The 20,485-nt window shown below is 43.0% G+C and overlaps 1 protein-coding gene across 5 annotated transcripts; it reads right to left on the reverse strand.

The window, feature by feature from the left end:
- Positions 1-3,677: 3,677 nt before the first annotated feature.
- LIN7B (lin-7 homolog B, crumbs cell polarity complex component) lies at positions 3,678-19,936 on the reverse strand. Of its 5 annotated transcripts, none has more exons than XM_083377055.1 (6): positions 19,785-19,936; positions 19,227-19,490; positions 18,463-18,534; positions 15,583-15,792; positions 13,469-13,632; positions 3,678-8,455 (listed from the first exon to the last, which is right to left on the reverse strand). In XM_083377055.1, exons 2-6 carry the CDS (start codon positions 19,398-19,400, stop codon positions 8,434-8,436), a joined length of 642 nt encoding a protein of 213 aa, XP_083233181.1. In that variant the 5' UTR covers positions 19,401-19,490; positions 19,785-19,936; the 3' UTR covers positions 3,678-8,433. The 5 variants fall into 5 exon arrangements, 3 of the variants coding, with proteins under 3 accessions (XP_083233181.1, XP_083233182.1, XP_083233183.1); XM_083377056.1 differs by having other exon boundaries at positions 19,857-19,916; XM_083377057.1 differs by having other exon boundaries at positions 19,227-19,345; positions 19,857-19,898.
- Between the last annotated feature and the right edge of the window lie 549 nt (positions 19,937-20,485).

Genomic DNA, 20,485 nt, shown 5'->3' on the forward strand with positions numbered 1-20,485 from the left:
TCTAGAAGGACCCCCAAGTTGCGCGCCCAAGCTACGGGGGGGGAATAGCTCACCCCCCCCATGGCAAGAGATGGAATAATCTGAATTTCCCGGGAAATTACTACTTTAATGATTACTAATTAATTAATAATTAATAATTACTATTATTACTACTAGGGTGCATTTGCAATGAGCTGGGAGTGGGAGACAGTGTCTGTTTCTGCACTTAAGAACTAATGAATTACCCATACTGGCAATGGGCCAAGCAAAAAATGTCTATTGGCCTTTAAAGACCAGTAGATAAATTGTGAGTGGAAAGCAATTAAAGCCAAATATCTCTGTTTTTCTGAGAGTTTGAGCTGGGCTGTCTCCAGAAAAGAAAACCTTATATAAAATTAAAGTCCCATTGTACAATCAAAGACACAGTTGGCTGTGTTGGTTGGGGGCGATACTAGTGGTCATTCAACAGTTCTGTAGAGCATGGAGCTGGGAGTTCTGGGAGTTATTCAACACACATATGGAGGCACCTGTTTGGAGAAGATGCTCATTTAGATGCTCATTATTATACTAACCAGATCCAGGTAACCCACAAAAGTAGGCTGAACAGAGATTCTGAAGACACAGCCATTCTCTTAATATGTAGGTGAATCAGATTAAGCCATAGTACTATTCATGTGTTTGGGCATACCATGGTATGTGAACAATTGTGTTTAATTCATTTAAATTTAAATTTAGCTTTAGTATATATTGTGAATGGGACACGGTGGCTCAGTGGGTTAGGACACTGAGCTTGTCGATCAGAAGATCAGCAGTTTGGCGGGTCGAATCCTGAGTGCCATGTAACAGAGTGAGCCCCTGTTACTCGTCCCAGCTTCTGCCAACCTAGCAGTTTGAAAGCACGTAAAAATGCAAGTAGAAAAATAGGGACCACTATGGTGGGAAGGTAACAGCGTACCGTGCGCCTTTGGCGTCTAGTCATGCTGGCCACATGACCACGGAGACGTCCTCGGACAAACACTGGCTCTTTGGCTTTGAAATGGAGATGAGCACTGGCCCCTAGAGTTGGAAACGACTAGCACGCATGTGTGGGGGAACCTTTACCTTATATATTGTGAGCCAATCTGTGTGAAATATACAACTGGCAGTTCTTTTAGAGGCACAGAGATAGGATTTCTGATCTGTGTGCAGTTTAGGAGAGGTCATTGCCAAATTATTTTCCATAGATATTTTGCCTTTTAGGAGTACCTGCTAACCTCTGCTTCTGCTGTTTGTGCCTTGATCATAAATCAACTAGACAGGCGTAAGCCTCAGGTCTTCTCTCTCTCATCCAAAAGAAAATCAGCCCATTAATGTTGCTTCTGAAATTTCTTATTGCTCAAGAAAATGAGAAGCACACATGAGCATCACTTGGAGGATTAATGGCCTATAAAAAGGGGCCTTTACGAATGTGGCACTTTCTCTGTGGTAGCTACTTGAGCCTTTACTCTTTTCAGACTTGGATGAAAATGAATTGTTTCTTCTCCTGGTTTGGAGGATTGCTTGTTTTCTTAGATGTTTTTATCTTAATTGGTTAAAATAGCCTCAATTGCTTGTTTAACTGATTTTATCATCTGGGCATGTTTACAGAATTTTCCTTCGTCTTCATTATTGTTTGATGTTTAATGTTCGCTTGCCTTTATCTTTTGAAGGGATAATTTTTTTTAAAAAAACCTATATTCTCTAACAGATATCATATATATAAAATAGATGTTACATAGTAAAAATATACACACTATTATTTTTCTCTTATGTTAAAATTCATTAAGATCCTACCTCCAGCACTTTGAGTTATGACCATGATGAAATGGCGTATTTGAATTGTTCAAAGTGGATTGATTTCTGGCAGAAGTGATGGAGCAAAATTTTATAAAGACTTCTTGTTGCTGGGCATACACTAACATTAGATCACCCTGACAGGCACATATACCAATGAAAATCTCCATTGCATACTTAAGGCATTATTTATTTATTGCACTTCTATCTTGCCTTTCTATGAGAATTCAACATGGTATACCTGGAGGACTTCCTCTCATTTTATTTTCTCAAGAATCCTGTGAAGCAGGTTGGATTGAGATCACTCAAGTGGATTACACCAGGTGAGTTCAGAGAATAAGTCAGAACTCAAACTGGGAGTCTCAGTTTAACATCTTAGCCATTTTGTTACACTATATAGGCATGTATGCACACACACAATCACATGTCAGTGTGAGGCAGACATTTATATTGATGTAAATATATCAGTATCCAGTGCTTTTTTTGTAAAAGAAAAAGGTGCCGGAACTCACACCGTCATACAACCTGCCATGCCTACCCTACAAGGTTCCATCCAAAAAAGGTGCTGGAACTCCGTTCTGAGCGTTCTATGAGGAAAAAAAGCCCTGTCAGTATCTAACAGAAAGCTCATTCAAAGGCTTTAAAATGTTTGGGACAATGTTTCCCAAACAGCAACCCAGGCTGTAATTGGAAAACAATTACTGATCTCTAGAAAAAAATATATAAAAAAACATTGACTACACTGCTGCAGCCATGATCTTGCCAGATGACGGGTGTCAAACTTGCCATGTCATGTGTCGTGATGTATTGTCTTTTTTTGCATTGCCGAAGCTGGGGTGGGTGCGGCCTCCGTATGATGCAACCGGCGTGTGGGCCAGCAGTTTGACACTCCTGTTCTAAAGGGATGGGGGAAAAGGGTACATTTCCTCTGAAACTTAGAACCAAAGCATGTATAATCAAGCAAGCTAAGTCTTAAAACATTACTTTAACATTGACAAAAGGCTATCTGAGATTTTCCACTTGATCATGTTTGTAGTTCTTGGTGGGGAAAAAGGTGTTGAAAAAAGTGTCTCCAGTTATGTAGTCTATCCAGATTTGGAAGCAATTCTATGAATATAGAATGCATTTATTCAATGCTAATTTCATTTCATTTTTATCTGTGAGCTCAAGGGCTTGCATTCATACAACATCCTAAACATAAACTAATCACATGGGTCAGATTGGCACAACAGACTAGGCTAAAATCTCACTGCCTAGTTTGTGGCTCAGTGTGCTGTGTGATTATAACGCTAAAGTGGCAACAAGCTGAATTTTTATGGCCCTAGTTTCAATTTTGTTGAGAACAAGAGTACAATAAGTCTTTCAAACTTATAGTGAATACACAGAAATTCCCTTTAAAGAGGTCTAGATACTAAAAGGGGCAAAGAAAAGGTAGCTGACCTGTCAATCCCAGATGATTGATAATGGGCAGAGAACACAAAAGCCTATGAAGTTGAAACATCAAGGAGTCTAACAGGAGGGTGAATTTCCCATTTGGCCTTGGTGTTCTGGTCTTTTGTGTTTTCTCCTCTAAAGTTAAAGTAAGGGCAGAGTCTCAGCAAACAACAAATGGGCTAAAACCAAGTGGATTTTAAAAGCAAAATGAGGCCAGGAAAACCTGTTGCAGTATACTGTTTTATGGAGTGAGATCTGGACTGGGTGGTTATATTCAGTAGATGTGTATTTATGTGATAACCTGGCTGACAGAGCAGCTATTGTTCTTGAGCTGAAGTGTCTGAAATTAGCCTCTTCAAGAATGTTCAGTTCTTCTCTTCTTTCCACTTTCTCCTAGATCTCCGAGTTTGCTATCTATAATGATTTTAAATTTTTAATGAATCTTTGGTGCTCAGAGAACACACATCTCCCTGACACATCAGGCCACTTGCAGAAAGGAGTTGCCACTTCCTGGCAAGTGAGTGAGATAGGAATTTCTTTGGAGTAAGTTGAGTGGCAACCAACAAGAAGCCAAGCCACTGCTATCACATCTCTACCTACAACCCATTACAAAACTCTCAAAGTAATACAACTATTGTAGTAAAATAAGTCACCCATTTCTGGCCTTAATTCCAGGAACATCATGTGTCACCTATGTCATTCTCTCCTAGAGACTGAATTTCATTTTCTTAAACTTTATTTTTATTTTTTTCTTTCCACTTGCCTTCCTACTGTAAAAGAATTGATCAGCCTGTAATGTAACACAAGGATATATTTCTATGAAAATTACAATAATCTTACTTTGCTTTGACCAGACAAGGGGCTGGGCATATGTTGCTTCTCAAGCATTGGTACATACATTTGTATCATAATTCTCTAGTTGACATTATAACACCTGCCTCTACAATATTTTTAACATGGGGAGAAAGGATGCAAGAAATATTGCTACACACCATCTCAGGCCAGATTTCTTAAATACCATGCTTCACTCATTTACTAATGTATTTACACACATGTATTTAATTTGTTGCAATTTCACAGAGATCTCTGACACTTCTTCACTCCAAGGACCAAGACTGCCTAATTTGGCATCAGGTGATCCTTAGGTTCAGGTAGTAGTGTGTCCGTCCCATTCAGGTAACTTCCTTGTCCTTTTTTAAATGTACGTATGTCCGGGACAATGACAATAAGGAGGTTGTTGACAAGTAACCAGTGTCAACAACAGTGTGAAGAAGAGCTTTTCCCAAATAGGACAGAACAAAGGATTTAAAGAAAGCCATAAAATGATATAATAAATACAAGCAAATCAATCCCATAGGCAGATGGAGATCTTTAAAGGAAGTATCTCTTAAAGTGCCTCTTTGCATTCTGAATCCTTCTTACTGATGCTTATTATACCAACATAGGGCAGACTATAATAATTAAACATCAGCCGCAGCCTAATTCTGGGTGAGGTTTTAAATAATCAAGTGCTCTTGAAATCTTGTCAGGGCTAAACTAATTAAATGCATCTTTGGATCAAACAAGGATTTAAAAAACACATATAGCATCAACTGGTAGACATATAATTAGCAAGAACAGAGCTGTTGGTGCCTCCCCATTCTCTGCCAAAAGAAAAAAAGAGCCAAATCTATTATTTGATTGGAGAGTGGGGAAGCAGACTCTTTGTATGCCCAACCAATGCACTTTCAGTAGTGAAGGTTTCATTAGGATAGCTCCTAAAACAGGAAAGGGTTAAATAATGTGGTACACAGTACTAATGTCCAGGAGTCCTCTACATTTAATTGCCTATCAAACATAGAACATGATAACAAGCATTTTTATAAGTTCAAAACTTTTAAATATCATAGCTTTCTAGTGATTGCTTAAGTTCTTAGCCAATACACTGAAAACTATGGCCACTTCTTCTGATCTTAATGCTATATATATATCAGGGGTTCCCAACCGGGGATGCGAGACACTATTCCAGGGGGTGTGAAAATTTGGGTTTTCAAAATTATAGTATATATGCATAATTCGTTGCCGTTGCTTCGAACTTTTGTAAGGAGTGCGAGAATATATCGGAAGCATTCTAGGGCTGCGGGGTATAAAAAAGGTTGGGAGCTGCTGCTATATAGAACCATATCCTGTGCCCTGTTCACCACCCTGAGTCCTTCGGGAGAAAGGCGGTATACAAATATAATAAAATGAAATGAAATATCCTCAACAGGGCAGGGAGGAACAACACAATTGATACTAGCTTGAGGAAACCACTGCATGCAGAGTACGGTCCAAAAGATTTCTATCAGAAACACCCCCACTTGCATCAATTCATTTTTGTGATGTCAATCCTTCCTTCATACATTTTTCTAACATTGCAATATTGGATCCAAAAAACATATTTTCCCCTCATGGGGCTTTAGAAGAATGCAAACAGATGTATTGGAACATAGTTTCAACTTCCCCCAAAGTTTTATTAATTTTTTAGAAGCAGCATTCCTTTAGAATTAAGTATAAGGTTAGGTTTGAACTTTATCTCTATCCTAGAATGTGGCAAGAAAATCACAAGGGCACCATGAAATATTTTAATTTTTCAGGAAACACAGTGATATTTGACATCTGTCAGACAGCATGCAAACTATTAGCTTAAGATACTTCACAGTTTTGGCCTCAGAGCATTATGAAAAAATTACAAAGCCACAAAGGATGCCATAAACCGAAAAAGTTTGGGAACCTCTGTTCTATATTGCATTTTGAGTTAAAAAGATGCCAAGCCATGTACCAGGCGAGGACTTTTACTTTTGTGCCATGTTGATAAGGAATGGGCTTATCTTGGACAAAAGAGAAAAAAACATGCACTAAAAGCCTGTGATTACATAGCCGAAGTTTGGCAGCAAAATAAGTAGGTGTTATGGCAGCTGTATAGGTATATCTCAACGTACAACTGTAATTGGGGCCAGACAAACCAAGTTAGCTTGTTAAATCAGTCGCACCCAATTTTATGACCTTTTTTCTCATGGTTGTTAAGTAAATCATTGCAGGTGTTAAGTGAAACATGTGACTGTTAAGCAAATCTGCTCCTCCCCCCCCCCTCCGTCTTTGCTTATTGGAAGCTGACTGGGAAGGTTGCAAATGGTGATTACATGACCCTGGGACATTGCAACCATTGTAAATACATGCCGGTTGCCAAGCACCCAAATTTTGATCACCTGAAGGCAGAGATGTTCCACAGTCATAAACGTGAGGGCCAATCATAAGTTACTTTTTCTGTGCCACTGTAACTTCGAACTATCGGTAAACTAAAGGTTTTAAGTTGAGGACTGCCAGTACTGGGCCCAAGGATCAGACAAATGGAGTTGAGGACCACACCTGTCACATACTCCTCCATGAAAATACCGGAGTGAATCAGAGCTCTTGGACATGCTACTACATTGACCCTTCCTATTGCATTCCATGACCATGTAAAGGCTTTGAATCTTGATCAATTTCACGCCAACTCCCAGCAACGGCCATCTCAGCCTGAAATTCTTTGGTTGATACACCTGCCTGACCCAGGTGAGTTAAAGAAAAGTTGCATTCATACATGCAGCTTGATTAGTGTTCCTTTGAGTTCGTTTTTCATGGCTTAATTTATTGGCTTGGTGTTCGACAGTGCAAGCAGACAGTGGATTAATACAAAAACTGGATTATGTGTGTTGTAGAATGCGGTCTAGCTTGCTGAATCATAAGTAGAAGGGCGGTTTTTAGTTCAACAATGTAGTAAGATCATCCCCTGCTGGTAGACAGATAAAAATCACCGCATTTCCTCCTACAGTATTTTTCCCCCTTGCTCCATGCTTTCCTCCTTTGCCATGAAAAAGGAAGAGGGACAGAAAACCTCTGGACCTCAACCTGATACAAAAGCTCCCTGCAAATGCCTTGTTCATGATGCTGGTGAGAAGAATGTTCCTTTCCTTTGGTCACCAACTGGGGAGGTGGAAAGGAGGGGGGTCAAAGGGAGAGAATAAACTGGGGTCTAAAGGCAGTGAAAAGTGGGGTGACACAAAGGGATTAAAAAAAAATAAAGAGGTTACCACTTACATCTTGCCTGTGGTCCCCAAGAAATTTGCTTCCAAATAAATATCAGATTAGAATAACATTTTGGCTGGGAAATTCTGGGAGTTGACATCCACACATCTTCAGCCTGCCAAGGATGAGAAACTCTGCTGGAAACAGCTGTCAAGAGAAACATACTATAGGTTCCATTCTGATGCCACTGGAAGAGTGGGAACTTCTCTGCTTTTTCATACCATAATCGAATACACTTCATTTATGCATATATCTATAGTATTTTGCATCTCAGAAATATTCTGTAATTCCTTCCTTCAAGGAATTTTACTGCAACCCTTTAAGATCCTGAGCAGTTGTATTCTTATTTTACAGACCAGGAGATGAGGGTCAATCAAGGGGCTGAAACTGATGTTTCCCATATTTTTCTCCTGTAAATGGTGTATCCTGTTCTAATGTGGGCTAGCTAAAGAAAATTATGATATCACCTTACTGTCCTCAGATTATCTTCTCCCTCTCAAGTTGTTGTATTGTTACTATCAGCTTTTCCCAAGAAATTCAGTGTACCAAACATATTACGTTTGCTATTTTCTCCTCACAATAACCGTCACGGAGGTGAGACTGAAAGAACAAACGGGACATCTACAATGTTATGAATCCAGAATATGTCTAAGGTTTTATCTAGAATTATATCTCATTAGGGCTGTTTATTTAACATAAAAACCTTTCCTATATCCAAAGTGCAGCAATGGTGTCTGGGAACTGAGGGGAGGGAAATGGATAAACGGAGTTTCTTTCCCTACAGTAGTGGTGAAAGCACCTCTAAGATTTTCTCATGGAAGAGTATATTTCTCTTCAATTGTCTTATATATGAGAGGTATTGGTGATTCTCTTGGTAGTTTTGTAGTTATTGTCTTCAGCTTCACAAGGGTTAAGGTCTTGCACAAACATATAGAATTGTTTACATCGAACATCTTTTTAAATAAGAGGAATGTAAAGAATAAATACTGTACACTGACATCCACCTCCCAACACAGGGAAGGGGACTAGATAAATATGTCTCCGCTATACAGATAAAACCATTCCAAAGGATAGGGAGGATGGATCAGGTTCATCAGCTGCCCAATTAACTCTTGTGCAAATTTATCCCCGGGATTCCAAGGATCTGTAGAAATGAAAGAGAAAAAAACCCAAATTGTGACAGCAACATAGCATGGATTCTATGTATAGTCAACCAGAAACCTGTATTAGGTGCTCCCTATTCTCAGGGCATATAAATTTGATGGACTCAAACATCTGGTCTTCCATATAACTAGCCCAGCCCCTTCAGTTCTGCAGCAATGACAAGATAATACTTGGAAGTCTTAGGTACTGGCTTCCGAAGTCTCTAAGTAGACAGACAGAAACAAATGAAATTTACAGCCAAAATTCTCAAGAGTAAGTAAAAATTTAGATTTTTTTCACAAGGATATTTAATAGTCTGAATATATGAAAACCCACATTTCAGATTTGTTGTAACTTGAAGGTAGATCTGTTTGCTGTAGTTTAAATCAGTGTTTCTCAATCTCAACAAATTTTAAGATATGTGCACTTCAACTCCCAGAATTCCACACCCAGCAGGCTAGCTAGGGGATTTGGGGAATCGAAACCCATGCACCTTAAAGTTGCAGAGAAACATTGATTTAAGCGATTACAGCATTTGGATTGCAAAAAGAGTTTCTTTTTTGTCCCCAGCTGAATGTTTGGCTGATAATTGCACTAAATTAGGCACACAGTCGGCAAAGTTGGCAATAGCGTGTAAAGTTGTTTTTTTAAAAAATTACAGATATGTAAAGAAGATGCTGGCTTGGAGCAAATAGGCTCCTTTCCCCATCTTCTATTACAACCCAAACCTGAATTATGGCTCCAATCCAGTTAACTGGAAGGAGGGAATGCGCTCCCAAATAACAAACTCTGTATCAAGAAGAATCTCTGAAAACAATGTCCAGAGTTTCAGTCTGGATTCAGGGCCAGCTATGAGACAGAGAACTCATTGATGACACCTGTGAATGATCTCTGGCGAGAGCAGGATGGGTGCAAACATCCTGGCTCTTTGACCTCTCAGCAGTCTTCGATACCATCAACTATGGTATTCTGTGGGCCTGCTATAGAGCTTAAGACTTGGCACTTCTGTGCTGGTTGAGCTCCTTTCTCCGTGGTTGGTCCCAATCAGTATTGATAGGGAGTGAGAGATCCAGCCTCTCTTATGTCATATTCACTCTCCTTTTTGACATCTACCTGAAACTGCTGGATGAAATCATCCATCAGTATGGGTTGAAATATCATCAATATGCTGATGATACTCAACTTTACTTATCCACCTGGTAACTTGGTGATGCTGTTGCTACCCTCTATGATAGTTGGAAGCTGTAGGGACTTGGATGGGGAACAACGGGCTATGACTGAACCGTGGCAAGACCATGGCTTTGGGTGCATGGAGTTTCCAGATCCAAGTCTTTGGCATATTTAGTTTTGGATGGGTTGCACTGCCCTTTTGAGACCTAGCTCGCAAACCCCAATCCAGTTCAGAGTTCTCCTGGACTTGCAACTTCTGCTTGAAGATCAGGTGGTGGTTATGTTTAGAAGAGCCTTTGTACAGCTTTGACCATTGCAACGTGAACTTTCCTGGATCTGGACTCCCTGTACTTGGTCATTCAAGCCCTAGCTATCCTCATCTGGATTACTGCAATACATTTTACATGGGGCTACTTTTGAAATGCAGATGCCTTAGTGGAAGCCTGGGAAAGGACGGCCACTGAGGCTCTTGACCGAGTTGTACCCCTGCGGCCCCTGACCCGGTGCAGATCCCGTCGAGCTCCATGGTTCTCTGCGGAGCTTCGGGAGATGAAGCGTCGGAGACGGGGCCTAGAGAGCGGTTGGAGGTCCAGCCGATCCGAATCCGACCGATTGCGACTAAGAGCCTACATTAGGTCTTATCTCGCTGCGATAAGGGAGGCGAGGTCTAACCACTTCGCCACCCTTATCGCGTCCGCAGATAATCGCCCGGCCGCCCTGTTTAGGGTGACTCGCTCCCTCCTAAATCAGGAGGTGAGGGAGGATCCCTTGCAGGGCCGTGCCGAGGAGTTTAACCAACATCTGTCGGACAAAATCGCTCGGATTCGGACCGGTCTGGACTCTGACTGGGCAGAGTCTGACGATCAGGACACGGGTGGTCTTGTCGATATCACCTGGGAGGAGTTTGATTCTGTGACTCCGGAGGAAGTGGACAGGATCATGGGGAGGCTGAGCACCACCACATGTTTATTGGACCCGTGCCCTTCCTGGCTGGTCTATGCAGCCCGGGAGAGGACACGCAGCTGGTTCCAGGCAGTTATATCGGCTTCTTTGAGTGAGGGTATCTTCCCCGCCGTCTTGAAGGAGGCGGTGGTGAGGCCTCTCCTCAAGAAGCCTGCCCTGGACCCAGCTGTATTGAACAACTTTCGTCCTGTCTCCAACCTCTGCTTTCTTGCGAAGGTTGTTGAGAGTGTGGTGGCGCATCAGCTCCCTCTGGTCCTGGATGAAGCGGATTATCTAGACCCTTACCAATCGGGTTTCAGGCCCAGGCACAGCACGGAGACAGCATTGGTCGCGCTGGTGAATGATCTCTGGAGGGCTCGGGACAGAGGGCATTCCTCTGTTCTAGTCCTATTAGACCTCTCGGCGGCTTTCGATACCATCGACCATGGTATCTTGCTGCGGCGTCTCAGGGGATTGGGAGTGGGAGGCACAGTTTTACAGTGGTTCTCCTCCTATCTCTTGGGACGTTCGCAGTCGGTGTTGGCAGGGGGGCAGAGGTCGACCGCGAGGTCTCTCATTTGTGGAGTTCCTCAGGGGTCGGTCCTCTCGCCTCTCCTGTTCAACATCTACATGAAGCCGCTGGGTGAGATCATTCGTGGCTTTGGAGTTGGGTATCATCAGTACGCTGATGATACCCAACTTTTCTTTTCGACCCCAAACCACCCCAGTGATGCCCTCAACGTGATGTCCCGTTGCCTGGAGGCGGTTCGGGTCTGGATGGGGAGGAACAGACTTCAACTCAACCCCGACAAGACTGAGTGGCTTTGCATACCTTCATCCCGGGTTTATTCGGACATTCCACCTCTGGCTATGAGGGGTGAACTATTACCCCCCGTAGATAGGGCTCGCAACTTGGGAGTCCTCCTAGATTCACGGCTCACCTTAGAAGACCACATAGGAGCTGTGACTAGGGGGGCCTTCGCCCAGGTTCGCCTGGTGCGCCAGTTGCGGCCCTATCTTAGCCGGGATGATTTGTGCACGGTCACTCATGCGCTCGTGTCCTCTCGTCTGGACTACTGCAACGCTCTCTACATGGGGCTGCCCTTGAGGACCACCCGGAAGCTCCAACTGGTACAGAATGCAGCCGCGAGAGTGGTGTTGGGAGTCTCCCGATACTCCCACGTTACACCTCTGCTCCGTGAGCTGCATTGGTTGCCAGTTGTCTTCCGGGTGAGATTCAAGGTACTGGTAACGGTGTTTAAAGCCCTCCATGGCATGGGGCCGGAGTACCTTAGGGAACATCTGCTGCCGGCATCAAGCTCCCTGCGCCCTGTGCGTTCCCACAGAGAGGGCCTCCTCAGGGTGCCACCGATCAGAGAATGTCGATTGGTGGCCCCCAGGGGGAGATCCTTCTCTGTGGGCGCTCCGGAGCTGTGGAATCAGCTACCGGTAGAGCTCCGGATGGCGCCCGATCTTCGCTCCTTTCGTCGCGATCTCAAGACATTTTTGTTTGTACAAGCTGGCCTAGCCTGATGGGGATCGGTGGGGTTGTTTTATTTTTGGTCTTTTAATTTTATCTCGGGGTTTTTTAGAACTGTATTTCTATTGTTTTTAATTAGGGCAATTGTTTAATCACCTTTTAATGTTTGTATTGGCTATTTTATTCTGCCCTGTGAACCGCCCTGAGTCCTCAGGGAGAAGGGCGGTATATAAATGTTATTAAATTAAATTAAATTAAAATTAAATTAAGTGATGTAAGGTGCACGTGCAGTCTGGAGATTGTAGAATAACCCATGTTATACCACTGCTTCACAAGCTGCATGGCTGCCAGCTTGTTTCCAGGTGCAGTTCAAAGTATTGGTTATGGCCTTTAAAGCCCTCCATGGCATAGGTCCACACTACTTGATGAACTCTCTTGTCCCTCTAAGATTAGCCCACCCTACTCATGCTGGTAGAGGAGGCCTGTTGAAGATCCCGTCAGTCAAGGAACTCGACAGATGGAATCCAGGAGAAGAATCTTCTCTGTTGTAATGCTGGTCCTCTGGAACTTCCTGCCCCCCAGGTAACGTCTGTCCCCACCCTCCTATCTTTCCATAAGACTGAAGGATTGTCTCTGCCAGTTGGCCTGGGGACCCAAAAGGGGAGTACAACACAGAGATGGCTGCTGGACTAACTTGCCCCCTGCACTTCTCCTGCTTCACCTTTACTCAACTTTTTAATTCCATATTATTCTACTTCCACCGTCAATTTGTATTTATTTACTCCTTTACTATTGTTATTTTTACATTTTTATCATTTTTTTCCATTTTGTTGTTGTAGGCATTAGACTCATGGAGAGATAAGTGGCAAATAAAATGAATGAATGAATGAATGCTTTTTTCTTAGATTTCCCAATGAACTTAAAACTATGAACTGTAGCAATAAAAAATGCATTACAAACATCACTCTCTTTTGAATATGTTTTTAAATACTCACAAAATTAACCATCCACTCTATCATATTTCTGCCTTAGAAGACATCACAATCCTCTAAGGCAGGGGTCACCAAACCCTGGGCCTTGGACCGGTACCAGCCCATGGCCTTTTAGTAACCGGACTGCAGAAGCAGCAGGCGAGCAAGCAAGCAAAGCTTCATCTGAGCATGCACTCCTAGGTTGCATGCAAAACCGTCCAGCTCAGTCTGTGGAAGACAATTTTTCCTTCCAAAAGTGGTCCCTGATGCCAGACAGGTTGGGGACCGCTTCTCTAAGGTACAAGCAGCAGTTGGTGTTTTCAGAGATGGGGGAGTTGGGAGGGAGAAAATTCCTTAAAGCCACCAACTCCTTCTCTTGCCTCCGAAACAAAAATTGGCAACCTGCTGGGTACCTGTTATTCTCAATACCCACTTCAGAGTCCATTCTTACGAGTAACTGTTGTGCTGCTGCCGGCGCCGCGCTGTCCTCATCTTTTCAAAGCGTGCCTCCATCTCTTCCAGTACTTTGGGTGTGTAGCGCACAACCAGTTTCACTGTGCCTTGTGCCGCCTTCAGAAGTTCCACTGCCCGTTCATGTTGCTCACCCTCCACACTCTGCAAGAGAGGAGACAAAAAAGGCAGGGTCTTAAAAGGGGAAGGGCTGCTTATGGGAGTAGCTCGATACTCCCATGTTACACCACTCCTCCGTGAGCTGCATTGGCTTCCAGTTACCCTCCGGGTGCGATTCAAGGGGCTGGTAATAATCATTAAAGCCCTACATGGCTTAGGCCCGGGGTACTTGCGAGACCACCTGCTGCCATTATCAACCTCCCATCGCCTGGTTCGCTCCCAGAGAGTCGGCCTCCTCAGGGTGCTGTCGGTCAGGGGAGAGCCTTCTCTGTGGGCACGCCGACCCTCTGGAATGAACTGCCTCCAGAGCTGCGGACGGCCCCTGACCTTCGGTCTTTCCGCTGTGACCTGAAGACTTGGTTATTCCAACAAGCGGGTCTGGACTATGTTTTTTAAATTTGGCTTTTATTGAGTTAAATTGTCATGTATCTATTACATTTATTGTTTAATTCTTTTTTAATTTTTGTATTTCATGTTTCTTAATTTTTTTGTTGTGAGCCGCCCTGAGACCTTAGGGAGAAGGGCGGCATATCAATAAATCTAATCTAATCTAATCTAATCTGTTCCTCTTACAATCCTCCTCACGCAAAAAGGCAACTCTTGTCCCACCCTACCCATCACTGGTGAGGAACTTCCACCTTTTCTACTTTAAATTACAAATTTATGCAAGCGGTACTTCAGAAAAAATGCTACAGAGAGGCAAGAGTGGCTATTCAGATTTCCAGCCAACAATACCTCTAAGAAGGTCATCCAAAGCATTTTTTCCTCATATTTGGCCTGTATTTCTTTGACAATGAACATGGTCACTTGTCACTAAGCTGGGATTTATGAGGGAAGGTTCTGCTACAACTTATAGTAATATTTTTGGACCCACATTCCAATCAATGCCTTCTATTAAGAGTATGCATCATTTTGTTTTGGCTTCATAAAAGATCTGCAGTTAATGTATAGCTTCTACAAATGGATGCCCTCTGGATATACTGGAACTATAGTTCACAGAATTGTGCCAGCTTAGATTTTAGGCGAATGTGAGTTTAAGGGAGGACAGGACAGAGGATCATCTCAGTTACCACATGTCCTGTAACACAAATTGATGTCTTACGTAATTGATATGTGGATTTATCACCATTTCATGTCATCAATTATCTTCCTCATGCATAAACTGTTCATATCTTTATAAAAGCTATTTATCGAAAATGGAGGTTCTGTTCATTCAAATGCTATCAAATCCTTAACCAATCTACCTATTAAATCCCAAGCCTAATGTAAGCACAGGACATTTTTAGCACTTTTCAGCACTACAAAGCCTCAGCAAATCCCAGTACCCGATGCCTATTCTGAGCTTTAAATTTTCCCCCCAGTATTCTAAGTGTGAAGAGAAGCTGGATCTGGGAGAGTTGCCTTTTCATTTGCACAATGTAGCATTATGCCAAAGTGTTGTGCAAAATTAAAATGGTAGCTTATCATTCTCCATAGTTTCCTGGAGCAATTCTGGAAGAATGGTGGGAAATTAAAATTTCCCTATTCCCAGGCCACCTGATACTAGACAAGACTGGCAGAAGGCAGGCACTTATTTGTCACGCATAAGGAACCAGAAATGACACAAGAAGCTGATCAGAATGGTAAGTTCATTACTACTCACCTATTGACAGGAGTTTTGCCAAATTAAGGCACTTGCTGTGGAAACTAATACATAAAACCTTGTGACCATTTAGGCAGGATCACCTTTCAGCCACTTGCTCCACCTCAGTGATTGAAGGCTACCTAATCTTTTCAGTTTGCTGAAAGACATTTTGGCTGCCTAACACACTTGGGGTTCAGCATTCACTAGAATGAGCAAGTTGTCAGTCAATGCCCAGAAATGGCATGCACATCTCCACATCTTTGCCATTCAGCCACAGAAGCGCCAAATGTCTCCCCTCACCCAATACCCACCACACCATTGACAGACAGCAGTTGATCTCCACGCTTCAGCCCGCCATGGCGATCAGCAACACCCCCTGGGATGATGCGAGAAATATAGATGGGGGAGTTCTGCTCCTTGCCCCCCATGATGTTAAAACCTAGGCCCTCATCTGTCTTTGGCAGCTCCACCACCCGGGGATGCGCGTGGCCCTCACTAGCTGCAAAGGCCGCCACTGTTGCCTGCATACACAAAGGAGAGTCCAAGTCAACATTCACAACATACCAAACAGTACAAATTTTAAAGAAATTCTAGTTCTGATACCATAAACAAATTTCTGAGTGGAAATTGTATTTAACATTACTTGTATATCCTGTTCTCAGAATTTGGCACATAGCTTTGTAGCACAACTGTTAGTGGAAGTTGAGCATCTAATGACAAATACTGTAGGGATAATAAAGCTAAAATGTGGTTTTAGGCTAGCATACCCAGCTCTATTCATTTCAGTCTACATTGAAATTACATAGTTTCCTTCAATTGTATATGTCCAATAGCTCCTTTTATACTGAATCCAAATTGGGTGCATTAGAAAATGTTCTACATATGTTGGTTTTGGAAATGTGCTTAAAACAAAAAGGGACCCTAAATTCTGGGGGGGGGGAATCCACACCATGTGGCAATTATATAAATAGCTTCCACATATGCAAAATGTATAAACTTCCAACCTTATTTTCCTCTTCCTCCCAATCCTCTTTGCTTCAAATGCGCTCGTGACCTCTCGTCTTGATTACTGCAACGCTCTCTACATGGGGCTACCCTTGAAGACCACTCGGAGGCTCCAGCTGGTACAGAATGCAGCCGCGAGAGTTGTATCGGGGGTTTCCCGATACTCCCATGTTACACCTTTGCTCCGCGAGCTGCATTGGTTGCCAGTTGTCTTCCGGGTGAGGTTCAAGGTGCTGGTTATGACCTACAAAGCCCTCCATGGCATGGGTCCAGAATACCTTGGGGAGCACCTGCAGCCGGCGTCAACTTCCCTCCGCCCAGTACGATCCCACAGAGAGGGCCTCCTCAGGGTGCCGCCGGTCAAAGAATGCCGACTGGTGGCCCCCAGGGGGAGAGCATTCTCTGTGGGTGCACCGGATTTATGGAACCATCTTCCGGTAGAGCTCCGGATGGCGCCCGATCTCCGCTCCTTCCGGCGCGACCTTAAAACCCATCTTTTTAAACAAGCGGGCCTGGCCTGATGGGACGGGGTGGGATTTTATTATTACTTCAATTTTAAATCTGTATTATTTATGGGCATTGTTTAATTATGTTTTAATAATTTTAATTTTTGTATCCTATTTTTATGTATTGCCCTGTTCACCGCCCTGAGTCTCTTGAGAGAAGGGCAGTATATAAATTAAATAAATAAATAAATAAATAAAATAAAATAAAATAAATATAGAGGTATGGCAGGAGGAAGTGTGAAGGTGGCAACTGTAATCACACAATCAAAGCTCTGCTTTCTTTTTAATGTGTGTCACATGTGCCATACACTTTAAAAGGCAGTGAGGTTTTAATTGCATAGTTGCTGCCATCATATCTGCTTTATTTTATTTTTCAGGAGAACCAGAAAGCAGGGGAGGAGGAGAACCAGAAAGTAAAGGAGAAGAAAAACAAAAAAAGAAATGAGAACTTATAAATTATAAGAATTCGATAACAATTTATCAGATGTTTAAGAAAAAGGCAAAGCATTCCTTTATTCGTTTACTGAAACATTAAGTCAATATGTTGTATAACCATGTATCAATTTGATATTTTAAGAATTTTATTTCTCATCCTGCAGTCATTACCCAGTCGCATCCCTTAATTTGGAATCTTGCAGATAATTATTTTTATTGACTTTATGTAACCCTTCAGAAAATGTTTTTGGTAGAAGAGCAGGGGTGCCTATAAATCAATGAGTATAATGGGGACATTTTGTTTCCCTTTCTGAAGTTTTAAGGCATGTAAGACTGTTTCTCACAGCAGGTATATTTCTACTTTTTCTTCAATTAATGTCACCCTGAAAAGTTTTTAGCTCTGAGTCCCAAGAGTACATATACCCAGTAGGATGAGTTACTTCCAATGACCTACCTCTATGATACTCGCAGACATATATATAGGTAGCCATCATTTTGTTTTGCTCACCAGTTTAAGATAATTGTTTCAAAAATTCTTAAACCATTTTTCATTCAAATGAATCCCAAAATATTTGACCAAACATGAATAAATAATAATTATGCTGAACACAGTTTAGCAATGATTATAAAACCAAAACAGAAAAAAAAATCACAATAATATAAAGCAGAGACATTGCTCACATTCCAAATGCTTTAAAAATTAAGTCATGAACAGATATCTTACACACAGATATTAATGCCAGATTTATTTCCTTTGGGAAGGAACTGCAAAGTTATGACATTACTCCTGCCCACTCACCCCCACTGGGTGTAGGCACCTAACACCTATCTGAAATCAAATACATCCATATCTCAGGTTGTACTGCAGCTGTGGAGGGTACACACATATTACTGACTGCCCCTATATGTCTCAAAACACTTTTGTACTGTTCAAATCCAATTCATTACACAACCCTGGAAGATCCCGAACCCTTAAAAGGAGGTCAATGGATGGAGCATCTGGAGACCATTGGATTGCTTACCATTCTGGAGAATTAGGGAATACAAATCAAAGTTAATAGGGTGTTAAGAGATGCGGATTTGAGGGAGAAAATGTGATTTGGAAAGCACACGGATGTGCTTATGGCACTTGTCAGTAACAACTTGTAAGCCGTTGTGTTTTCCTAGATTCGCAAAAGGCGTGACACGGATCCAGACTTCTATAGTGCTATCAGTAGTAGCACCATAAAAAGCTTATTGAATTACCTTAGCAGTAGCATGTGCCCGAATTTCAGCACTTCCCGAGATATCCAAAGTGTCATACAGCTGCTCATAAACCTGTCCAGAGATACAAGAGAGGTCAAGAAGATTGCTTTCCGGTGGCAAGACTCTGCAAAATTCAAGATCCAGTTAGGCGCCGTTGGTAATAATAATAGAAAAGGGAGAGTAAAGAAATCAGAAAATCAGAAATAAGTAACAAACAGAAATGGAAATGGTTAAATGAAATTCTTGTAGAAAATCTGATGCAGAATGGCAGAGTAAAAGATCGAAATCGTAGTAGGGAGTGGACTGAAATAAGAATCCTATCACGCATTATACCAACTGTGCAATTACCAGAAATTACATGTTAGGAGGTGATGAAGAATCGTGGCTAGGCTGGCAAAGGAGGAGAGGACCTTCAGAACTAATGCTATGTGTTTTGTAGTGTAGCAGTCCACACTCCAACACATTCTGCCCCTTAATGCAGGCCTAGTTCATAAGTGATAAGATGATGGCTAGGTTCCCACAAAATTTCTGAACCACCTTTTAGCCCAGCCTAAGCACAGGGCGGAAACCCAGTCAGTATTTATTCTAAACATGTTTTGCAAAACTGGCACTCTAACCATCATCTTTAACTCTTCTCCCAAACATTTTTCTAAAGAAACTCATCCCTGAAGTGGGGAAAAAGGTTAAACACAAACAGAAATATGGAAGGCAGGAGAAGGAAGGAAGGAGGGGCAACTTAAATAGGACAAACTTCTCAGTCTCACCTCACGTATGGCACAGCAGAATTTGCTCTGCAGCACCCTCTGAAGGGCTTGCAGTTTCTGGGGGGGCACCTCCCCACTGCGTTGCAGCCGCTCCAGCAATTCCACCGCTCGAGCCACATCTGCAAAAAGAAAAAAAAAGAAGAAAAAAACAGAACCGAGAGTGCTAGAGGACATTTGGGACCGAATTCAAGGCGAGAGTGGTGGAAGAGTGTAACCTAGCCATGGCTTCTGGCTTCGCTGCTCCGGGGCGCTGCATCTCACTACCTAGAGAAAAGGGAGAGAAGAAGAGAACCCAGTTCGCCTTTTCGACGGGGCCATAGCCAGAAAGGAAATCAAGAAGCAGCTTCCACCATATTCTAACAGGAAGCACCGCACGTCCTCACCTTCCCATCCCTGCTCCTCTGCCGCCGAACCCACGGCGACTCTTATGTCACCAGCCCTCCCCAGAAGTCTGCAGATACTCCGTCCTCTCTCTCTCTCGGCAGCCCTCTCTCAATCATGGGCTGCTAGATTCCAGCTACGATTACATCCCCTCCTTCGCTTCAAAGGCTGCCTTACCACTTCTCTCCGGTCCACCGGGCACATTCGACGCGAATCTCCGTTCCGAGGCAAACCCATCTCCATCCTTACCTCTCTCCAGCCCTAGAGGCTCCGCCAGCGCTGCCATCTTCACGTCCGAGAGAACCCTACCGCCGCCTCGCACGTCAAAGCGGAAGGGTGGGAAGTGCGTGTAGGATTTTACAAGCCGGCGCACAGCCCTGCCTCCGGGCTACTGATGCGCGCGCCTGCCTGGGCACGTGTGTTGGGGGCCCTGTTTCTCGGGCGCTACCGAGGTCAGGTAGGAGCCTCTTCCGATGCCCAAGAAAGGCGCTATGAAGTCCGATAGCCGGTAGATGGAAGTTAAACGCTTAGGGATGCTAAACCTAAGCCTCCTCCATATTTGGTTAAAGCCGATGGTGCATAAGCAGCAGGTGCCAAATTTTCCCTTAAACGTAAAATGGACTCTCGTCGAACGTGCCTGGAATCGCTGGATGAATCTTTACATAAGAAAATACTCCCATCATGCCTGCCTTTACCATGACATCAAAGCATTCAAGCCTTTTATTGCACAGACACAGCAGCCAGTTAAACTCATTTCTGTACTCGGGAAGAATTTGCAACTTTCTGGTATAACTCAAGTCACTTGTACAAATTTTTATTTTAGTTCAGATGTCCAAAGGCCAGTAGTTATATTGGAAGCTCATTTCCATCAGCTCCTA

This window comes from Vipera ursinii, assembly GCF_947247035.1.
Source record: "Vipera ursinii genome assembly, chromosome: Z".
In the NCBI taxonomy this organism is placed as follows: Eukaryota; Metazoa; Chordata; class Lepidosauria; order Squamata; family Viperidae; genus Vipera; species Vipera ursinii.